The 18697-nt window shown below is 39.7% G+C and overlaps 1 protein-coding gene across 1 annotated transcript in view; it reads left to right on the forward strand.

The window, feature by feature from the left end:
• Window positions 1–3144: 3144 nt before the first annotated feature.
• Window positions 3145–18697, forward strand: part of LOC142143434 (cytochrome P450 2B11-like) — a 34003-nt gene continuing 18450 nt past the window's right edge. Inside the window, exons 1-4 of the mRNA XM_075201275.1 lie at window positions 3145–3437; window positions 9426–9623; window positions 10340–10502; window positions 15837–15986. Of these exons, the coding sequence (XP_075057376.1) occupies window positions 9450–9623; window positions 10340–10502; window positions 15837–15986 (487 nt within the window). The 5' untranslated portion in view covers window positions 3145–3437; window positions 9426–9449. The remainder of the gene's footprint in view (window positions 3438–9425; window positions 9624–10339; window positions 10503–15836; window positions 15987–18697) is intronic.

Raw genomic sequence — 18697 nt, forward strand, 5'->3', positions numbered from 1 at the left:
AAAAGTGGTCTCCACGTCAATTTTGGCCAATAAAGCCCCTCCCCCAAACGCCCTCACCAGCGCTACTGCGCCATTGAAGGACTGATAAACCACCGAACTATAACTCTCTGGTATTGCGTAGTTAACGGAGAAACTAGGGGGATACGACAAGTGTTGGATCAGGTGGCATTTTCCTGCCGCCTTATTGGGCACTACACCTACCGGGGAGATTATTAAATCTGCCAAGAGAGGGCTTGAATAAGGACCGATCATGCGCCCCAGCAACACTTCCTTACCAACTGTCTGCTAATATTTGTGGTAGCAAAGAAGCTGACTGTAAATTACGGCCTTTACTGGATTGCACCTCCCCACTAATGGGCAGGCGGAAGCCTTGTGTAAAGCCGCTTTCAAGAAAGTTGGAGTGCGCGGAATTCGGATACAATCGAAGTCATCTCTGGAGGGTGTGCAAACTTATGGGGGAAGGGGCCTTATGCAGATGTTCCTGGCAACCCCCTGCCTCTGCCGGAAGCTTCTGCTGGCCTAGTGCATTCTCGGACAGAGTAGGAACCGCGGCAGTTTGAACAAACATGGTGATACCTGTATGACTCCCTTCTGCCGCAAGTCAAGAAACCCCGAAACTTGAAACCTGTGTACCGCTACCGTTGGAGTGAATTCTCCCTGCGGCTGCATAAGATCCGTCCATGTCTCCACATCTTTGCATTTAAATGGAATAACTTACCATGCGCCTATTCTCTAAAAGTTTTGTCATATATATGCCACACATTATTCCCAAACTTGATCATCATGCTTGTGATCATGTGCAGATATCGCCACACATCAATAAGTGCATTTGGTCTGGTCACACAGAGCTGTGGGATAGGTTGGACTGACTCAACCAGGTCTCTGGTAAGCAAAACTGCACCTCTGGCTTGTTGTAAACTGTGAATGTTTTCTCTGTGACAAGTGAAATTCTCTGGCAGCTTCATGAGTGGTGCCCGCCTCTGTCACCTGCTGTACCAGCTGCACGTTGTTGACCCTGGATGCTGTTCCTGAAATCGATCCACACCCCTTCCCTGAGGTGCCACTCCCAGCTACTTGACTGTCCATGGTTAGAAAGCACGAAGCCGATGACTCCAAATGTCGAACAGAAGTCGCATATGTCCCGCTGGTACCTGTGATGCTGAGAGCGAAGGAATATTAGGCACAGACATAGTATTGCAGGAAGGCGCACTATCAGGTTCAAAACATTATTATCAGGCTGCAGTTCGGCTCCAAAATGAAAACCAGCAGGAGGGGGAGGAGCTTGCACTACCTGACATGTGTTATTAAAAGCAGTAGGCCAGTACAGGAAGGACATGGGCATGTGCCCTGAACAGGCGCAGTCCTGAGCCTCGTTCAGCAAATCATTAGAGGAAGGGGTAGGGATATATCCAGTTTGATGGAGTATTCTGCATTGTCAGCGGAGAAGGGGGAGGGTAAGGTACGGACCAGTCTGGACCTCCGCCTTGAAGGGGAGCCTCTTGGGAAAAAACTGGAAAGAGTGACCCAGAGGCAGTGGGCTGTGTGAGAAGCCCCATAAACGAAGGAACTGTGCATCGGGTGTGCAAAAGGATTATCTCCCCCTGCATTGGGAAATTTAGAAAAAAGTAGTGGTGACAGAAGGGGGGTGCAGAAACCTGCACCCTGTTATCATTCCTGTCAAACATGCAACGCCTCCTCTGTACTTGACAGTCTGCTGGCATGAGGGTTGGGGGGTCTGAGTGTAGCGATCTAATCTGGAGCGAAGGAGGAGATGCCCTATACAGAACTACGTGACGAACCTCTAGTGCTGAGGGAAGAGTTAGACTGCAAATCTCTCATGTGACTACCACCCCTGCCTCCATCCACATGAACGTCAGCCTGGGTAATTACTATGTTACCTATGCCCCTCATCTCCCCAGACCGTGCAATCATGTCAGACTCATTTGTGCCACTTTCCACATTCACTGCTGCAGGCAGGGAGAATGCAGGGGAAGGTGATCCCCTCCTGCACCTTCCCTGCCTATTATTTCTGTGCCTCCCCACATGGGAGCATGTGCCCTCCTCCAAACTCTATTCCCCAGCGGTCCGTTAATGACCGCTGGATTTTGTGCCTCTTCCCGGCGCCCGTACTGAGCTGTAGCGTCGGGTTATCATGTGACTCGGCTGCCTGCTGGGTAGCGCCGATCCCGGAATTGGTGGCAGATTCCGGTATCATTTAAGATGGCCGAAGGAGCAAAGGAGGTGGGCGTGTCTGACTGCCGGCTCCCCAAAATGACAGGGGAGCCGTCAGTCAGACGGGCGGGCAGGGTCCTGCTGCAGCAGGGACAGGACATCTTTAGTGAAGGGGGAATAGAAATAGAAGAAAAGAAAGAAGAGAAAAACACAAGGCAGGGACAGATGGACAGACCGAAAAGCAAAGCAAGTAGGAATGAGACACAGAAAAACAAGCAGAGAAACAAATAAGCAAAGATAAGAGGAAAAAAAGCACAGCAACGAGTAGAACAGATGGAGGAAAGCAGAAGTGGTAGAGAGAAATAAAAAAAAAATACAGTACAAATCCAACAACTTTGGAAATAAAAAAAAGCCTGAATCTGGAGCTCATTATCAGCTATGATGAGGAACACATGACCCAGCATTCCTTACTCCTAGTATTTATACAGAGTAAACCAAACTCTCAAGGACAACTTATTGGTTGGCTCATGTAAAAACAGGGAAATCATGTAAACACAGGAAAACTTAACCCTAACTGGTAAGCAGTGGCGGATCCAGGAAGGGGCGATCAGGGCAATCGCCCCCCCTAGCAGGGGCTTGCTGCCGACGGCTGCACATTATGTGCAGGTCCGTTCTGCAGTGACAGTGTGCTGCCAGGCTGCTCTGATTGTGTTTTAAACACAATCGGAGCATTCGGGCAGCACACTGTCACTGCAGAACGGACCTGCACATAATGTGCAGCTCAGAGCAGCCGGGCAGCACACTGTCACTGCAGAACGGACCTGCACATAATGTGCAGCCGCCGGCAGCCTCAGAAGGCAGAAAGGGGGCGGGGCCTAAATCGCCCCCGGTACACCAATTATCTAGATCCGCCCCTGCTGGTAAGTGCCTATTCAGAGACCCAAAACATAACTTTAAAAGCCCTCAGCTTACTGCTGCACTTATTATATTAACATTTGATACATGTAAGTACTTGTTGCAAATCAAGACTTGTTGAAATCAAAGAATTTCATGTGATTACCACTAGCATTACGCAGGATAGGAAGTGACTTCCTGCATGAATTGCTGCCAGTCTGTGCACAGACAGTGGGGAGAGAGCTAGCTGGAAAACTTACATGTGAAGCGGAGGAGGAGTTACAACACTGCCTATTATCAGAACAGTCTGTGGATGTAAACATTGCACACAGAGCTGTGGGATAGGTTGGGCTGACTCACCCAGGTCTCTGGTAAGCAAAACTGTACGTCTAGCTTGTTGTAAACTGTGAATCTATTCTCTGTGACAAGTGAAACTCTCTGGCAGCTATCTATGTGTTTACACTGAGGAGTTTGTTTGCTGATTGGATTCTGAACTCACACGTGTTTGTTTAACAACACACTGGTTAATCTTTGACTCAGACTTTGGAGGACTTGTGTGTTGTTCATTTGACTGATCTCAGCTTCATTATGGATATATATATATATATATATATATATATATATATATATATATATATATATATATAGGATATATGATGGGTTTTACTTAATGACTATTTACCCTATAAATATCTTTCAGTCAGGTGTACAATTGTTTATATCTAGTTGACAGATATATAACAATACACCATTATCCTGACTAGGAAGTAATATCTATTTATGCATCCAGGCTTATATATTTAATGCTGAACAGAATCTGTTTTTATTAGATTTAAATGTGATGTCTTATATGTACTTGTTGAATTAAATAGTTTGTTTTATACGCATTTCTCTTTTCTGTTTTATGGCCCTTAAATCACTTTATTTTTACATTGAAACTTGTTTTTTAGGAGGCGTGCAGACCCCCTGCAATTGGAGATTTTCTTTTTTGAACCATAGCCTGTTAAGCGCCAGGAAGTATTTTCTTTTGTTCTGTTTGTATTATTTTACAGATGATGAGGAAATAAGGGCACAATGTTTAATGGTGAAAGATGCCATTGTGCTTAGAGCCATCCACCCCGGTGTGATAGATACATGTGTTCGACAGCTATAGGATTGACATAATATGATTGATGGGCAGCAGACTAGACAGGGTTATAAAGTCAAAACTATAATGGCATTGACAGTATTATTAGGACAACAATTGAAATGTATACAGTATTTATTAGGTTGACAATTCAAATGTAGACAGTATTATCCCTACCTCTAACCCTGTCCCTAGACCTAGCCCTGTCCCTATCCTAAGACTTGTCCCTATCTCTAATCTGCACTTTGTTTGATGATGATATGGGAAGAAAAAAAAAATATGTATAGATATTGTGAATAATATTTTGTCTAATATGTGAGCAGAAGGCAATGAGCATATCACAGCAGGAGAAAGATAGGGACCACCTGGCTTGCCGCGGGTTTACACAGGAAGCATATTAAAGATGGAGATGATTCTTATGGTCTGTATAGATGGTTATGGGGAATTGGGTCCCCTCCAGACGATGCCTCCAAATGTCTAAGGCTAATTTGATAGTTTGGAGCACATGATCAGCTATGCCAGCGGTTCCCAAACTGTGCGCCGCGGCTCCCAGCGGGCCAGCCCGCGGCAGAGGAGGGGGACAGCGTGGCAGAGGGGGACAGCGTGACAGAGGGCAGAGGAGGGGGAACAGCGTGACAGGGCAGAGGGGGACAGCATGGCAGAGGAGGGGGAACAACGTGACAGAGGGCAGAGGAGGGGGACAGCGTGACAGAGGGCAGAGGAGGGGGCACAGCGTGACAGAGGGCAGAGGAGGGGGCACAGCGTGACAGAGGGCAGAGGAGGGGGCACAGCGTGACAGAGGGCAGAGGAGGGGGCACAGTGTGACAGAGGGCAGAGGAGGGGGACAGCGTGGCAGAGGAGGGGGACAGCGTGACAGAGGCAGAGGGGGCAGAGTGTCTGGATGCAGAGGGGCATTTTTGCATTCAACTAAATAAGTATTTCTGTCCTGACCTAAATACTTATTAAATTTTTTTGACCCAACTACTTCTAAAACAGGACTGCTCAGTAATTATTTTGGAGGGGTGCCTTTAAAAAATTAAGGAGACTCTAAGGGTGCCGCGAACTGCAAAAGTTTGGGAACCACTGAGCTATGCCATAATTTCTCTCAGCCATTGACAACTTTGGAAAGAAAAAGCCACAAGGAAGCAGTTCACTTGCAAGATTCTTCTGGGAGAGAATTGCTCCAAAACCAATAGAGGAGGCATCTACCTCGAAGAAGAAAGGCAAGGAGGGGTCGACCTGCTGCAAGATAGGTACAGAAGTAAAAGCCATTTTTAACGAGGGAAGAGCCTTTGTTATTATTATTATTATTATTATTATTTATTTATTTATAGGGCGCCACTAGGTATCCGTAGCGCCGTACAGGGACAGACAGAAATACAGTACAGGGTGAGACATCACGGAACAGTTAACAAAAAGCACAGTAACTCGGAAGCTCAATGTACAGCTAGATGAAAGGTGAGAGCCCCCAGCGGTGAAGCTAGAGGGGCAGAAGGGCAGGAGGACCTCACGGAGGAGACAAGGAGCTGGAGAGCAGAGTTAAGTTGGTGGAGAACAGGAGGAGAGGAGGCCCTGCTCGAAGGAGCGTACAATCTAAAGGGAGGGTAGGACGGACAGAGACGCAAGGGTAGGAGGAGGAAAGGGGGAGAGCGGAGGCAAAGACGGAGGGGAGGGGAGGAGAGCGACGAGGAGGGAGGTAGGTGGGAGACAGGAAGGAGGGCAGTTAAGTGGGGGACTGGAAGGCTATAAGGAAGAGGTGGGTTTTTAAGGCCCGTTTGAAGCTGGACAAGTTGGGTGAAGTTCTGATGGAGCGGGGGAGCTGGTTCCAGTGGAGGGGGGCAGCACGGGAGAAGTCTTGGATGCGAGCGTGGGAGGAGGTGACCAGGGGGGAAGAGAGGCGACGGTCATTGGCCGAACGCAGAGGGCGGGATGGAGATGAGGCTGGAGATGTAGGGAGCGGTGGAGTTGGAGAGGGCCTTGAAGGTAAGTGTAAGGAGCTAGAACACGATTCTGTAGGGGAAGGGGAGCCAGTGAATGGTTGGTAGAGGGGGAGACAGAGGAGGAGCGGCGAGAAAGGGAAATAAGCCGAGCTGCTTTGTAGCCTCTGAAGACCAATTTTTGGAATTGGCATTTCTCTTAGAGCAGTGATGGGTGCTAATATGGAGGAGAAGCCCTTGATGAAACGCCTGTGCTGGTTTGAGTACCAAAGAGACATGTTTGTGATGAGAGATCAGGTTGGGAGAAAAAATTAGCATGTCATCCAGATATATATCCAGAAATTGATATAGAAAATCTCGGAATAGATCTAAGGTAAACATGGCCTCGAGGTGGAGTTTTGTTAGGAAGCAATTCAATACCGTAGTCCCAAGGTCTATGCGGAGGGAGTTTAGAGGCTTTCATCTCACAGAAGATGTCAGCAAATGCACTGTACTGAGGTGAAATGGCAGAAGAGGGGTCTGAAGTAGAAGGAAAATCCTGACATGATGGTTTTATTTTCTGCAAGAAGAGAGAACTTGTGCTCAATGTCATTCTAAACTTGGCAAGTGAAGTCGCAAACAAGGAAAGCTGAGTACCACGGGGTTAATGGCCACAGAAATTACCAGAAAGGAAGTAAACTCTTTATGTAAGGCTCCAATCTGAAGGATGATAGGAGAGGTACGCCTCTTCATAGTATGTGATTTAATGATTACATATATTACCTATACCTTCCTCTAGGTCTCCTACTTGTCCAATAGAGATAGAAAGTAGAATTTAGTAGGTTTTAAATGAAATTAGAGTATGATGTGGAGTTTTAGATTGGTCACATCATAACAATCATATTTATTTTTTATATATATATATATATATATATATATATATATATATATATGTATATATATATATATATATGGGAGGGCGCTGTCATATATATATATATATATATTAACCCTTTAAGAGGTGCTGCATACTACAAGAGAGCGCTTTCCTAATTTTTTCATTCATATTTATTTTTGTTTATAAGTTTAGTATTACTTTAATTTGTTTTTAGTATATGAATATACTAATATTATATATGTTTTTATATATTCTATAATTAATGTATTGTATTAACATCTATGATACTCTCTACGATTAATACACTGTTTTATATTATGTATACAATTGTTACAATTAGAATCATAATTAATATGAAAAAAAGACATTTTAAATGAAGCTACATCTTGTGTCTAGACTTTCTTGAAAATTTAACCCTAAACTTACGATGAAACTTATATTGGTCCTGTGGATTTAGAGCAGAATAGGAATTGTATTTCTTGGGTTAAACCTGAACTACCTTTGTGAGGAGTTTGCTTATGGTAAAAGTAATAAATAAATTATTAAATGGTCACTAGCACATTTGCCATACTATTATTCTCTTTAACAGCTTTAACAGACACTAAGGGGCATATTCAATTACGATTCGCAGCCGTGATTCCACGCGGCTGCGCATATAAAGCGTCATTGCGGTAGGGCAATATTGTGGACTTCGCACAGAAATCCATGATGTTGCGGTACCGGGACCCGTGCGGCCGCAAATCATAATTGAATATGCCCCAAAGGGGTAAATGTATCAAGCTGCCAGTTTCCGGTGGGTTTGAAAAGTGGAGATGTTGCTTATAGCAACCAATCAGATTCTAGCTATCAGTTTGTAGAATGTACTAGATAAATGATAACTAGAATCGGATTGGTTGCTATAGCAACATCTTCGCTCTTCAAACCCATCGGAAACTCGCAGCTTGATGCATTTACCCCTAAATCTTTTACAGTATTAAATACGGATCCTACAGATGATTTAGTTGTAGCCCTCACCTTACATTCTTTAGAGTATGTTGATATTTTCCTAAAGCGATTTGTGGTCTAACCTTCTTATTTGTAATATACTACTACGCTTTTGAAACTTACAGAAAATTTTGAATGGTAGAAAGAATATTGATGGACTATGATTGATTTGCAGTCACTATATATTTCAATAGAACATAATAAAGGGGGTTTTTCTTGTAAAGAATTGTTAGATCCGGTACCCAGATTAAAACTAGTGCATACATATTTTTTCTGTATTCTTATCTTATTATTTTGACTTTTTAATTATTTTAAATGCTTAGATGATTTCTAACTTCAAATGAGCGAGTCAGCAATGGGTACAATTTTGCACTCAGTTTTGCTAACTTATTTATGGGTACTTGTAAATGACAATGAATTTATACCAATAAGATATATTTTGAAAATATTATTATGTTTTATAAAAGATATATAGATACTATCTTCCTTTTATGGAAAGGGACAACAGAGATCTTCTTAGATTTAACTTTATGTACTGAGAAAAATGATTTTAATCTTAAATTTAAGCATAATACTTGTGAAAATAAGAATTATATCCAGTCAATAGATACCAACAGCACTTTACATTTTCAAAGTGGTCACCAAGAGTGGAAAAAAATATCCCATTCTCACTGTTCTGTCAGATCAAGAGAAACTGTAATAGTGCTGCTGATTGTGAACATCAGTTGCATCATATGCCAGAGGGTAAGGGAGAGTAGATATCCTAAACAAATATATAAATTCTGATGCTGTGAAAAAGACAAAAACACTTGATAGTAAAACCTATTTCGATATACAGAAAAAAACCTTTGTGAAAACTAATTTCATTCATTATGGAATAATATTGTAATGAAACAAACATCTGAAATACTTTAAAGAGTTATCAGAAAAACTTTGCTATGGATCCAATAACAGATGATGTTCTCCTGATAATATTTATCTATTATATCTAATTAGGAGATGTTCACAAGCTTTAGTAATGCTCACTTATTTCATATTAAATCAAAGTAAGTGACCTTCGTAGTCTACCTACCTGAGTGTTTCTGTGTGCTGCAGTATATAAGCAAACCAATGCCTATTAAAACTGAGGACTCAAGAAAATGCTATTTATTACGGATGTGATTTAAAAGGTATGCCATGATGCCTACTAACACAATGTATTGTGTTCTATTGTACAATCTTTAGTTTGGCTGCTGCAAAACCACAAAATATTTATAATAAGGTACCATATAGCAACCTTCAGACATCCATAGAAGTCAATCGTTCAGCTTCTTCTACTTCTCTCTGGTGGAAAAACACTAAGGAGTACTTACGAAAGATATTTGATTATTCCTTGTAATGCATATGGATATTTAGTTTTCAAATGAAATATTGATGTTTTGTCTTTCCTATCTAGATTTTCCAGAACACATTGTTTGCCATGGATTCTGTCTCAATTGTTCTGTCCGCTGTAGTCATCCTATTTTTGGCCTATATTTTTAACAATCGGAAAAAAGACAACTACAAGAATTTCCCCCCGGGACCAAAGCCTTTACCAATCATTGGGAATATACACATGATTGACATGGCAAGACCTCATAAAACATTTCTAGAGGTAATACATTACTTCTGTAAAACCACCACCAAAGTATTTATACCTACAGTTGAAATAAAAAAAATTTAGACTGATTTTTTTCCTTCTCTAGTCCAGAAAGTAATGCAAGGGAATTTAAATGAGAATAATTAATTTCCCCATATTGTTTATAATAGGAGAAATGGGCAGACATATGGGAAAATTTACAAAATTGATAAGAAACTAGTTGTGTAGGAGGGTGCACATGTAGAATGGTAATTTACACTTGGCTCTGTTATTTGTCATCTTATTCTAAGTAAATGAAAAGTACCACAAACTTGTTTGCTACTTTATTGCAAACTCTTCTTTCCACAATGATAATGGTTTTATTCCATACACTCCTTTTTCTTAGCTGCCAAGAAATGATACAAATTCAAAGTTTCAGAAGTTTTATCCATCTAGAGATCACTGTAGGTGCAAGGCTTGTTCTCCCACTCATTCTGATACTTAGGAGAAAGTAATAGCCTATCCCTAATATCCTTTCACAGCTAAGGTTTTAAGATACTCGCTTTGCTATAGGAATACCTTTTTGGAGATTACTTTTTGAGATATTCTTATAGTTTGGAATAGCTCCTGCAGTTCTTGGTAATCCACAGGTTATGGATTCCAACAGAAGAAAAAATTTACTTTACTGACATAATGTAATATAAGGCTGACTATAGTCCAATCACTTCTGCTATTGTTTATTGTATTTACAGATGTCTAAGAAGTACGGCAATGTTTGCAGCCTCCAGTTAGGCATGACAAAGGTGGTCATCCTATGTGGTCTTGATACTATTAATGATGCTCTAATCAACCATGCCGATCAGTTTTCTGACAGACCGAGCCGTCCAGTGATTTCTAAACTACAAAAGGACAATGGTAATTTGTCTCCAGTCACCTGAGGAAAATAATAATAATAAAAAATGATATATACATATATATATATACAAGTTAACCTGTGCATGATACTCATGCATTCTAGTCAAATCAAGCTACTTAAGGTGTTAAAAAGGTTCTTGTCATGCATTTGGGCCATAGCCTAGGCCTCAACCATCAACCACTCCCCACTGTCACCCCCGGCAACCACTCCCAACTGTCACTTCTCCTTCAAGAAATATATATATATATATTTTAAATCTTTATAAACACTTTTAGCAATTAACAAATTAAATTAACAAATTAAAAATATCATAGTATACCAAATTTCAGCCCTTTCTGAATTTTTTTTCCCACACACACTAAGAATTTAGTAGGTTAGTGTATAACTCCGCCCAGCAGATGGCGCTGCAGCTTGGTTTTATATTTTCCACACACAGACAGACTAACACACGCCACTAGACATTTATATTATAGATATATATTAGTTTTAAAAATGTTAGAACTGAAAGGAAATGTGTTGGCTTATTTGTGTCACAAACTGCAATAACAGTATCACAGATTCCTGTTGCCATTATTCAGATTGGCTATGCCATGAGGGCCAGCTTTTATGAATGACTCCTTTGTAATTATTCCTCATGTGCTTTTCTGTCTCTGAAGTTCTGGTTGAGACACAGGAGGTATGTTGGGAGGAGGTAAAAGGGGGGGCTGTGCTGCCCGTAATAAACCATGTCCCAGTGTGTGAATGGACTTGATCAGCAGAGACATTATTGGCTCAGGTGTTGTCATCACCAGCACCTTGTGCACCTTAGCTATTTTATGTACTCATAACAGCCCCTTGCCAAGTTATTGAGTGTCCTGAGTCTTGTATTCCTATTGCTCTCCTTGCCAACAATTAGTGTACAGAATCTTTGGGTTTTCCCTGACCATGATTATTGTTACTCCTTGGCTCTAATGTGTACTGCACTTTGGGCATTAACTTAACCCTTGCAGTACCTGCTAATACATCTGTGAATTTCCTGTGCAATCTTTGTTTTTTACACTATGCTAACCATTTCCTGGTGTTACTGTATACTGAATCTTCAGCATTCATTCTGACACAAGAACAGATAAACCCTGGACAACGCCTCTGACTATCATAAGCACTTTGAATATTAAGGACGCACTGTGCCAAAATCTTGGCACCAATTCTGATTCCTACAGCAAATTGTGAACTCTGTATATGGCCAGGACTGCAGTCCCTAACCTTCTTCATACTTTGACTACAGCCCTTAGGAGGCTTCTTTGTATATTGTGTTGATATTTGCTTCACTAAGCACAACTATTGATGATTATGTGGCCACCAAACATTGGAGTCCATTTCTTTCTATGCAAGCTACTTGCACATATCATTACAGAATAATTTGGCCACATAGTATGGCTTCCACTGGGGCCAATGCCTTGCCAACAGAACACTTTCTGCATCACCTCTGATTACCTTGCCATGACCAAACACTGAACCAAAGATGAAATTTCCAGAGAATTTCAGGGAAAATAAAGTATGATTTTGCTTTTTTTATGTCCCAATGTAGGTTTATCTGCCAGAACCTGTGGCACAGATTTCTTAAAGGTTGGCATGATCATTACTTTACTGAAAGTAGATGCTATGTCCTGGGTCACACCATTATTGGAAAAGCAAATAGCTTGCTTATTTCTGTATCACTCTTCTTGCAAGCTTATGGCAAGGCTTTATCATCCATGCAAGACAACTACTGAGAAATGAATCCTGTACATTCTATGTCAATGTTCCCCCATTCTGTATTAGAATATGTTATATAATCTCATCAGTGGATGGAAGATACAGACTGGAATATGGCTGACAAACAACATCAGTATTGGCAAAGACTTAATGATAACATTAAGTATAAACTAGCCTGTGTAGACCCTCCTCGGGATCTGAAATTTATGGACAGATGCATCACAATAGACACTTGTCTCACTAAATGTTCCATGTAGCAATGCAGAGAAATGTGTTATTTTGCCAATCCAACCTATATGCAGAAATAATCTAGGAGGAGAAAACTGAATCTCTTACACCACTGTGTCAGCTCAAAATATTTTTTTGGCAGAATGTCCTATCTGACGAAAGAATCGTAAGCCATCTAGAAACCTTTAACACCTGGGTCATACTACATACCCTCTTTGGAGAAGTCATCTGAGCACTTCTGACTGTATCCCACACTGTTATAGCTCCTTTCAACTACTTCTGGGTCAGGGTGACTGTTAAATACCTGCTCCGAACTTGCTTAATTCTGCGTCCTTGGGACATTTTATTGACACTGGATTTGTCAAATGACATCATATTCCTACCATTGAGGAATACGGAATGGTACCAGAACCATTACTCTAGAGACCATAGATGGCTCATATATTGCATCTGGGCCTGTAGCTTTGTTACTTAAAACTCCAGAGAAACATCTTCAACATTTGTTTTGGATGTGTTTCAATCCCCAAAATTCATGGTGGTTTTGTGAATCCCTTGGCTCAATATACCAAATCCTACCATCAATTGGGTTATAAGGAACTCTTATTTACATCCAAGTTTTGTGAAAGTTATTGTTTAACTTCTTCTGAAAATGGCAGGTTCATTTTCACTAGATGTTCCTAAGATTCCCATTCAGTATCAAGAATTTAATGATCTTTTAAAAAAAAAAAGACAAGCTTTGCCCCATTATCAGCCTTACGTTTGTCCAATAGATCTCATATCTGGATCATCAATTTCTTTCTGGAGTATATACTCTCTGTCTGAACAGGAACTTGCCAATCTAAGATAAATAAATTGATTTTTTTCTAAAGAGGTTTTATTTGACCTTCTACTTCACCTGCTGGATTGTCTATCCTTTTTGTAGATAAGAAAGATGGAGGTCTTCGCCCATCTGTAGGTTACTAGGCACTAAATGCCATCACCATATGCAGCAATAACCTTTTGCCTCTCATTCAGGAATTATTCAAGAGGTTACACTCTGCAAGAGTCTTTACCAAATTGGACTTAAGGGGGACCTATGATCTGGGGATGACTGAAAGATGGCATTCCAGGATTTGATATGGACATTTCAAATATTAGGTTTTTCCACTTGGACTTGTTAATGCTCCAGCTACATTTCAGCATTTTGTTAACAAATGTATTTTGAAATATTTTGGATCAATATGTGATAACTGATGATATATTGATCTATTCAAAGGCATTGCCTGATCATATATGTGATCTTTCTGCAGATTTAGAGCCCTTCAAATGGACTTTATGTACCCAAAAAATGCTGAGTCTATAGAATTCTTAAAACACATTATTTCCCATAATGGCATCAAAACAGAAACTGTCAAAACCTGAGCTATTAAAAAATGGCCTGTACCTAAAAACTTAAAGACAATACAACTTTTCATGGGTCTTTACAATTATTATCAGTAGTTAATTAAAGACTTTTCTAATATTGTGCAACAAATTCTATTCTAATGCTTAAAGAGATTTCTTTCCATGGGACAATTCCTGCTCAAGAAGCCTTTTGTACCCTCAAGAAGGCTTTTTAAACCACATCTGTGTTGACACTCAGACCCTACTCAGACTTTTGTGTTAGAGGTAGGTGCTTCAAGAACCACATACTTTCAAAAAGAAATAGTGACATACAACTACAACATCCTTGTGCCTATTTCTCTAAAGAAATATCATGAGCAGAACAGAATGATTTGGTTGGAGACAAAAAGTTATTAAACATTTGTTTATTCTTAGAAGAATGGAAACTCCTCTTAGAAGGAGCCAAAACTCCAGTCATCATATATACCAGTCATGGAAACTTGGAATACTTTAAAGCTACCATGAGATTAAACTCCGTCAAGCAAATGGGCCTTGTTTTTCACCAGATGTAAGCCGTTTTGAATCTTCAGGACTGGCTGTGTGCATGAACCTGGACACCAATTTCAATTCCTGCGTCCAGAACTGTTTACAACCATGACTGCAGTTCCTCAACTCATACATACTTTTATCTACAGATCTAAGGAGGTTGCTTAGGATATTCGCTTCACCAACAAGTTATTGATCTTCCTGTGTGGTCCGTGGCCGAGTACACAAGCTCCTTTTCACATACCATAACAATTTGTACTATAGACCAATATGCAGCCATTTTATTTTTTAATATTTTATAACATTCTAACAACAAACCTATCAAAGATGGAAAAATTATTTTAAAGGTGCTATTTATTTTCATATTGTGAAATATAGTTTGTTTTATTTCAATGAAATATTAGTAAAATGTAGATAGATAAACCAAATGCAGATGATTTTTAAGAAATTATATAAAGTCATGTGTATTAAGCAATTTTCCAAATGATAACACATACTTGACTCAATAAAATATTGTGATAATAACTGCAAATACATGCAGACTGCAGTCAATTGCCAAACACACTAATTATGCCCCATATAATCCAATTGTTTGAGATTCCTTCAACCTACTGCATTCAACCAAATTAGACACAGGTTAGTTTGTTTGCTTGCAGACAAAGGCAACCAACCAGATATGTGTGTGTGTGTGTGTGTGTGTGTGTGTGTGTGTGTGTGTGTGTGTGTGTGTGTGTGTGTGTGTGTGTGAGCAACTTTAAGCTGTGCAGCAACACACTCAGTGAGGTGCATAGAATGACCTGTGCTCAGGACTTGAGTATAACATAACTCACATAAAATAGGGTTATCTGATCTCTATGGAGAATCAGGAAAGAAAGAAAGAATGAGCCAAAATGTCTCTAATTTATTAAGCCTTCTAACAAGAAATGTTTAAATAGTCATTAATGATAGAGAAAGTGTGGATTGTTGCAATATGTAAAAGTTTAAATACTTTATTTCAATACTTTATTAGACAGTAAATGTCAGTAAATGATATCTTTAAAGATCAAGTTATTTCATAAAGATTTTGAAAACTACAATTGTTTATGATATTTGTTTAATCTTCTCAGGAGATAGATCAAATGCATGATTAAAGATAATTCTAGGCAACTCACAGATATTCACTCACCACTGTACATGTAAAAAGTTCAGGTACAAGTACAATGGGATATGAGAAAGTGGTTTAGGTTAGGAGTTGGTGATGGACTAATGGAGAGCTGACGGACTAATGGAGAGCTGACGGACTAATGGAGAGCTGACAGACTAATGGAGAGCTGACAGACTAATGGAGAGCTGACAGACTAATGGAGAGCTGACGTCATACTATACACAAGTGTTTAAGGCAAATTCTATTCTTGGCGAACCTCACATAATGTCATACATATTTTATTTGCAGAACTAATGATTTGTGTATTCGTTCTGTTAAGGTCTTATAATGGCTAATGGTGAGAACTGGAAAGTGATGAGACAATTTACTATTTCAACATTTCGAGATTTTGAGATGGGGAAGAAAACTTTAGAAAACAAGATTATTGAAGAGGCTGAATGTTTAACACGAACATTTAAATCATATGGAGGTGAGTGGTTACTTTGTAATTTCTACAAGAACAGAGTATAGAAATTACTATAATAATTTTGTTAGTGTTATACACAAACTATTTCTCACCTACTTCTATAGTCTCACATATGTATATTGGAGATAATATAGTTTATTTAACAGATTTGAATAATTTCAATAATATGTTGATTTATTATTAAGCACTTTTCAATCAATTTCACAGAGGAGGCAGCTATTTTGTGGGGTAAGTAATTATTAATGAAACTGCATATTATCAGTTCTATAAGAACCTGCCTCCACTGTGTGTAGCTGACAGCTACATGTGCAGTTTAGCAGTATGTTTAATAAAGTTATTTTCATAGCTATTGTTATTCTATGCTGACTCTAATCATTGCCTTATTCTAGAACTGCTGCAATTATACATTGTGGGGTAAATTACAGTTGCAGTAGGTTTTATTGGCTTTATGATGTTCATTTTTTTTAAATTTGAACACTCCCACAAGTTAACCACTGTTTATCTATAGAAAGGTGTAATAAACATTGATTCACCAAGAATTGTGGTGAGCAATGTGAAGCAGATTATGCAACAAAGGCTGCTCTATCTGTAAATATAATACAATTTGTTATTCATCATAATTATTCAAGTGTTAAGAAAAAGTCACCAGACTTTCTTCTACTTTATATTAGCTCCTTATTTAACTGCTATTGATGAATCCTCACCAAAGGCCTCATGTAGCGTTGGACACCAGTCCAAAATGGAAGCATAAAATGCACTTTTCCATATTGCACATGCACAGTAAAAAGCTGTACATCACAGTTTATGTGCGGACTGAGACGTATCTGCTCATTGTGTGTCTGTACAAGTAGAAAGTTAGAATGGGGGAGGGAGGGGACGTGCTAGTGTAACCGAGTACAATAAGGATGTGTTAACGTTCCTTACTAGTCTTAGGAGGTATATTTGCTGTGGTTACTTCCCCCCTAGTCCAAGGCCCGTGTTGCTGATGATGATTTTAATCTGGAAAGATATTGTCCTGTTTGTAGATAAATAAATAAAAGAAATTTGTTGTCTCTGATGCAATTATTACTTCATAAAAATATAGTAAATTCCTGTGGGTCATAGTTCATATGGATAATTATAAATAACGGTGTACACAGCCTGCATAATGTTACTTCATATATTATATACCCCATGAGGTGGGCACTTAGCTCATAAGAGACATGTATTTGTATTCTTGGTGGGAGATGTTTATGCAATTAATATGCCAATGTATCCTTGCGAGGTGCAGTTTACAACGTGTGATCCAGAGGGGCAGATTGCAAATATTGTCAGTCACTGCAAATTTCTTTCTCCTTACTCTGGTCTCCAGCATTATTGCAGTCTGCATGTGCAAAGTTAAAACAAAAATGTCAGTTTCTGCGAAGAATCCTTCAGCTGACGCATTTCTCTATCACAAGAGCTCAGATGAAACTAGCCTTACTGCTACAGAAACTCTCTCTATACAGTCTACACCTTTATTGAAAACCTCCAACACACACTTAGTAGTTGCAATTAAAAGATGACAGTGTCCCACATAAGTTACACAAGAGCTGATGCTTCACAATTTCCATACTTCACATTTTCTCACTCTTATCCTTTCCTCTGTAGTAGCTTCCCTGATTTCCCAACATCAGGTTGATCTCGCATCAATTATATCCCTAACTCACTAGATATAAGTATCAAACGGGTTAAAGTCAGAGCTGCCTACTCTCCTGGAATGTCTAGGATACTCCCAAATTTTGGGAGCTCTCCCGGCAGAGCAGGGCAACCTCCCGCTTCCTGCTCTCTTCGTTGGTGAAAAGGTGGAGGTGGGACTAATCCCAGCATCCTGGCCAGGATGACGCGATCCGCGTGGCCACACTCCCACGATGCAGCTTCTTTGGAGATCTCCTGAGTGGGAGATCTCCAAATTTGTTAAGTATGGTTAAAGTTACTTGGATTTATTATTTTGCACAGGCTTCAATGTTAATCACTGGAGCCACTTGACAGTTTCAGGCTTGGTGCACTATTGGTCCCAGCATTCCTGTAAATGCACTAATTTTGGGGAAAATTACTAATGTACTGCATGAGCATAACACAGGTTATCATGCAATTTGAAATAATATAATGTGTTATATAAACATTTGTGCTGTTTTTTTGGTCTTTCAAGAAACTTTATCTCAAACATCTGGGGGTAAATGTATCAAGCTGAGAGTTTTCCGGCGGGTTTGAAAAGTGGAGATGTTGCCAATAGCAACTAATCAGATTCTAGCTGTCATTTTGTAGAATGTACTAAATAAATAATAGCTAGAATCTGATTGGTTTTTCAAACCAGCCTGAAAACTCTCAGCTTGATACATTTACCCCCTGGTGTTTTTATGCCTCTTTTTTTCTTCTCTTCAATTGATTTTTTTATCTCATATCAATGCAAACATTGTTTTAGATTCTGTGTTCTACTAATTGTCAAACAATTCCTGGCCCCTGTTGCTAGCGATTCTGTGTTTACTTTTTAAGTGCTTATTTCTTCAAGCTGCATAAAGCAGTATGCATATATAGTATCATATTAAGTATGCTGATAATGTTAAATCTGGGGTTTAAACTGGATTTAAGCTTGCTGAATCTCTACATACAAATAGTCATAAACAAATGCTTCACCAGCCATGTTTTTTTTATACCATATTCACATGTTCCTCCTCACCCTCTCCATATAAATT

Source organism: Mixophyes fleayi, chromosome 3 (genome assembly GCF_038048845.1).
Source record: "Mixophyes fleayi isolate aMixFle1 chromosome 3, aMixFle1.hap1, whole genome shotgun sequence".
In the NCBI taxonomy this organism is placed as follows: domain Eukaryota; kingdom Metazoa; phylum Chordata; class Amphibia; order Anura; family Limnodynastidae; genus Mixophyes; species Mixophyes fleayi.